The 5,471-nt window shown below is 37.8% G+C and overlaps 1 protein-coding gene across 1 annotated transcript; it reads left to right on the top strand.

Annotated features, from left to right (window-relative positions):
- Positions 1–3,826: 3,826 nt before the first annotated feature.
- On the top strand, positions 3,827–4,957 carry LOC104239492 (protein EXORDIUM-like 2). Its single transcript, XM_009794133.2, has one exon. It carries the CDS (start codon positions 3,887–3,889, stop codon positions 4,817–4,819), a length of 933 nt encoding a protein of 310 aa, XP_009792435.1. The 5' UTR covers positions 3,827–3,886; the 3' UTR covers positions 4,820–4,957.
- The last annotated feature ends 514 nt before the right edge of the window (positions 4,958–5,471 follow it).

The raw sequence follows: 5,471 nt of genomic DNA on the forward strand, positions 1-5,471 counted from the left end.
AGGGATTAAGGACTTAACGGGTTTAAGGTATGTTAAGGCACTTTCTTCTTTCTTTTGGCATGATCTAAAATGAAATGAACATAAACGATACGCTATTTCATAATGAATCTACTCCTAGCAACTAAGGTTGTTCATGTTGTTCTTTCCGTACAAAGTTATTCGAAGAAAGTATGTATGATCCTTGAGTCCTAGTGAAATTCATATTGATGGTATGATGTCCATAACGTTAATCGAAGGTTCAACGACCTTACGTCACTTCGAAAGGTTTAGAACGTGATTCCATGAGTCGAGCATGCATTATATATATGTATCTATTTTACTCTACTTAGCCGCGCTATAGTCAGCCGGGTACGGCACCTATTGTGCAACCACTGATCAGTTGGGTTTTACCGAGCTCCACATGGCCGGGTACGATTCTACCGAGCCTTATGATAGCCGGGTATGTTTTTACCGAGTCCTCTTTGAGGCCGGGTACGATATGATGATGATGATGCCCATAGAGGCGAATGTTTTTAAAAATGTTTATGTATATATATGTATTATGCATTTCATATCAGTAGCCCCCAGAGGTACTCAGATGTTACAGGTTGTATCTCCTCTATCTCTCTCTTTACATTACTGTTCTTGTTTATGCTTTCCTGCCTAACATACTCGGTACTTTATTCGTACTGACGTCCCTTTTGCCTGGGGACGCTGCATTTCATGCCTGCAGGTCCCGATTGATAGGTTGACAGTCCTCCTAGTAGGCTATCAGCTCAGCGAAGGTGTTGGTGCACTCCACTTGCTCCGGAGTTGCCTATTTGGTCAGTATGCTTTGGATATGTATTGATTGATATGGCGGGGCCCTGTCCCGACCTTTATGATTTTATGTACTCTTAGAGGCTTGTAGACATATGTCAGGTGTATGGATAATTGTATGGCCTTGTCGGCCTATGTTTCGAGTTTACTAATGGTCATGTCGGCCTTATAGGCCCGTATGTCACATATATTAGTTTGTATATCATGTTGGGTCTTCATATGTTGACTATTCCCTTATGTTTTATTCTTGTTATCTCAGGACGAGTTTTCTAGCTCATTTACTCATGATAACATGATAAGAAAGATATGTTACGTTGGTACTCGGTTGAGTAAGGCACCGGGTGCCCGTCGCGGCCCTTCGGTTTGGGTCGTGACAGAAGTGGTATCAGAGCAGTTCTGTCCTAGGGAGTCTACAAGCCGTGTCTAGTAGAGTCTTGTTTATGGGTGTGTTGTGCACCACACTTATAAGCAGGAGGCTACAGGGCATTTAGGTCTGTCACTCTTTCTTCTTACTCTAGATCGTGCAGTAGAGCTCAGTTGTAAGAATTCAAACTCCTAAATTCGACTTTAGTCATAATACAACGATACCTACTTCCACAAAGATAGTTGGTAAGAGATTACATGTGGATGTGAAAGAGTTGAGTCAGAGGAACTCGATTTCACATCATACTTATGATGAGTAAATATGAGGTCTTCAACAGATCGTGTGTGTACTAAGATGTGTATGCTTCTTAATAAGGAGCCTTAAGGCAAGGATATCTATTCACGAATATGGTGAAAATCTATGAGGGATTCAGAAGCTAGATACAAGTTTCAACAAGTAAAAGAAGTAAGGTGAAGAGGGGTACAAGGCACCCAGATAATGAAGATTATCAATATTTTCAAATCAGGCAGAGAAATATAAGCATTTTGGTACCTTCATCAATGACAGAGGTAAGTACAATTGGCCACACCCATCTCAGTTATGTTCTATGGGAGCTAACAGATATTATTTGAAGGTGAAATCTGCCTTTGTTTTCCTTATCCTTGTTAGTAGTTGGACTTTGGTTCCCTATAATCCTTTTGATATTCTGTTTTCACCTATTATTCCCCGAAGCATGTTCCCCCCTCCCGTCTTTAATTGTTATTCTGCTTTACTTTTCGTTGTATATTATATATAACTGCACATATTAATTTGGTAGTCTGGTCCTAGCCTCGTCAATACTTCGCCGAGGTTAGGCTAGACACTTACCAGCACATGGGGTCACTTATGATGATACTACACTCTGCACTATATGCAGATCTCGGAGCAGTTATCGGACCGTAGTTGGAGGCTACCTTTAGTTCACGTGGAGATTCAAGGTAGACCTGCAGGCGTTCGCAGGCCCTGGCATCTCATCTATCTTCTATTGCATGTTTCATTTTCCTTACTTCAGAAATAGTGTGTTGTTATTTCTTCAGACTTTGTATGTAGCAGTCTTAGACCGTCTGTGACATTGTGACACCAGATTTTGGGTAGTTAAGGCTTGAGTAATTGTAATAGACATAGATTTCAGATATTTTCTTGTTGTCTTCCGCTTAAATTTAAAGTTCCGCTGTTTATACGTTATCACCTTATATTTGTTAAAAAGGAAATAATTGGTTAATTAAGTAATTATTTTGAAGGTTTGGCTTGCCTAGCTCACATTAGTAGGTGCCATCACGACTCCCGAGGGTGGGAAATCTGGGTCGTGATAGTAGCGAAGAATACAAATAACGGCTAAGTATAGTCTTGGAACTAGAGACATGAATATTCTCCTGGATATTCCTTGTGTTGTACTTTTTATGGTTTTTGGGGAATATCTCATATAAATAGAAAGGAAAAGAGAAGAAAAGGGGAACGTGAGATTAGATATGAGAAAACTATTGTAAAGAGTTGACCCTTGAGAAAATATACAAAGACTATTCTTTCTTTTCACTCACATAATCCATGAAAGCATTGATTATATTCTTGTTTACTGCCATATTTCGTAGTCAGAAAGAAGAATCTTCCACATCATTTGATATTTGGGTGAAGTGTTCTTCCTATTTACATTTAGTGCCATTTTTCATATTTATTGTTCATTACTCACTCTTCATTTACTCTCTAAAGTGCACATCTAATGATTGATTAAACGGTTCTGATCATTAAATAAACGGTAACATCCAAACTCTAAGCTAGATATAGGAATTATTATGCTTGACTAGGATTCACCTTTCACCCTAGTTATCATTTAATTAGTTTAATAAAGTGTTTAATACTTTTTGGCAAAAACATATGGCACCCCATAAAAATTAATTAAGCACAAATTCATTATACATTAAAAACGAGCAATACAATAATACCCTTGAGATACAACTCCATTAGTCTAATGGTATTATATACATGACCGCACACGCAAACATATTAGATTTTCTTTGATACCCTCCATTTCAATAATACCTTTCATTTGAATTATGTGATTTTTTATTTCAACATATTCCAGACACTAATTTCTTTTTAAATTTAGGAACAATATTTAACTTAAATGCTTCAGTTTACCTTTAATAAGAACCTTTTCTAGCTACGTACACAAATATTATGATATTTTAAAATCACAAGTTTTTCAAATTTTTATTGCTGCACAAATATTATGATAGGTTAATAACCAAAAGGTTGAACAGTTATCTTTGTTTTTATACTCCGTTCAGTCATATAAGTTCACGTAGATTAAAACCTTAAAAGAAAGAGGATATCAGTATGAAGAAGACTAGTCTGAAATATTCTACCCTTTCCACAAAACACCTTCACTGTTACAAACCTCCCAAACTAGCTACGTACTGTATTTAGAATACTAGCTACCATACCGCGGTTTTAACCTAAAAAGTGCCATTATTATTTAGGTCAACTGAAGAAACGTCATTCTTTCATACTTTCAGACCCGCAACATGCTCATCACAAACAAAACCAAATTTTATCTACTTTCTTAGTACCTTCCCGGCTCTTCATATACCCTCAACAGCCTCATATATATAGAGACGTAATTCTATAGTCAAATTCACATTCAAAACACAAACAGATCTCTTCCCGCTTTCTTTACAATCTTATCAAATGGGATCCTCTAACCCTATGATCACCACCCTTCTCTTACTATTCTCGCTATTCGTTCTTGTTCCAAATCTTTGTTTAGCCAATTCAAGAATACTTGCACTAGTTAAAGAAAAACCCCTTGTCCTAAAATACCATAAAGGCACTCTTTTAAAGGGCAATGTTACTGTTAATCTTATATGGTATGGAAAATTCACCCCTGCTCAACGCTCTATCATCGTCGACTTCATCCAATCCCTTAGCCCTAAGAACAAGAAAATCCAACCACCTCCTTCCGCCGCATCATGGTGGCGCACCACCGAAGCATACAAGGGTGGCCCATCCGTTATTACACTAGGAAAACAGATATTCGACGAAAAATACTCCGTTGGAAAATTGTTAAAAGACCATGAACTTGAAATTTTGGCATCTAAGATAACTCAAGCCAACTCAATCGCCGTCGTGTTGACGGCGGCAGATGTGGCGGTGGAAGACTTCTGCATGAATAGGTGTGGCATGCACGGGTCAACTCATGTTAAGAAAATAGGGAGTAAATTTGCGTATGCTTGGGTAGGTAACTCCGCGAGTCAATGTCCGGGTCAGTGCGCGTGGCCATTTCAAAAGCCGATTGTGGGGCCACAGACTATGCCGTTAGGTTCACCGAACGGAGACATCGGAGTTGACGGAATGGTAATCTGTTTAGCGACTGTTTTGGCGGGGACCGTTACGAATCCGTTTGATGGCGGGTATTTTCAGGGTCCAGCTAACGCGCCTTTAGAAGCTGTGTCTGCTTGCACGGGGATTTTCGGGTCGGGTGCTTTTCCTGGATTTCCGGGTATGGTTTTGCTGGATAAAAAGACCGGTGCTAGCTATAATGCGCCTGGAGTGAATGGGCGTAAATATCTGCTTCCTGCTATGTGGGACCCAAAAACGTCGACGTGCAAGACACTCGTGTGAAATAATTGCCATTAAAAATAAAGGAAAACAGACAGACATTTTAATATTACTTTGAAATTTCAACATTAATTTTTTGATTCGATTTGGAAATTGTGTATTGTACAATAATCTCTCAACAAGTTGAACATTCTCTTTTTAGTTTGTTTTCAATTAATCTTATTTATATTTATTTTTCAACAAAAAGTATTTATAAGCATAAAATCCGCTACATTGGTATCTTTGTGAAAAATTGGCAACCTATAACAACACATAACATAAATTGGCAATTTTTTAGCCTTATATTAGGTTTGGCAAAGATAGCCCCAAACAATTGGCATTATATAGCCAAATCTTAAAAAAACTACTCTCTTTTATATTCTCTCTCAAAAAAAACTACACGTTTATTGTGGCTTCCCTCCCCCTTTCTCTCCTTGTATTTCTTATTCTATCTCTTCTCTTTTGCTCTCATAGTTTAGCAAAAATTCTTGCAAATTATGCAAAAAAAAATCAGTGGGATGAAAAGGTAACGTTGATCTCACATCCGAAAAAATCAGAAGCAAAAACTAAGCGAGAAAAAAATATATTTCATCTTTATTTTTCTTCTCTTTTATTTTGTTAGATTGAATGAGTGAGTGTGATTGAAATTGGTTGAAAATACCTAAACAAGGCTATA

This window comes from Nicotiana sylvestris, chromosome 4 (genome assembly GCF_000393655.2).
Source record: "Nicotiana sylvestris chromosome 4, ASM39365v2, whole genome shotgun sequence".
NCBI lineage: Eukaryota > Viridiplantae > Streptophyta > Magnoliopsida > Solanales > Solanaceae > Nicotiana > Nicotiana sylvestris.

Coding starts and splice junctions, on each gene's coding strand:
- LOC104239492 (XM_009794133.2), top strand. CDS start 3,887: ATGGGATCCTCTAACCCTATGATCACCACCCTTCTCTTACTATTCTCG.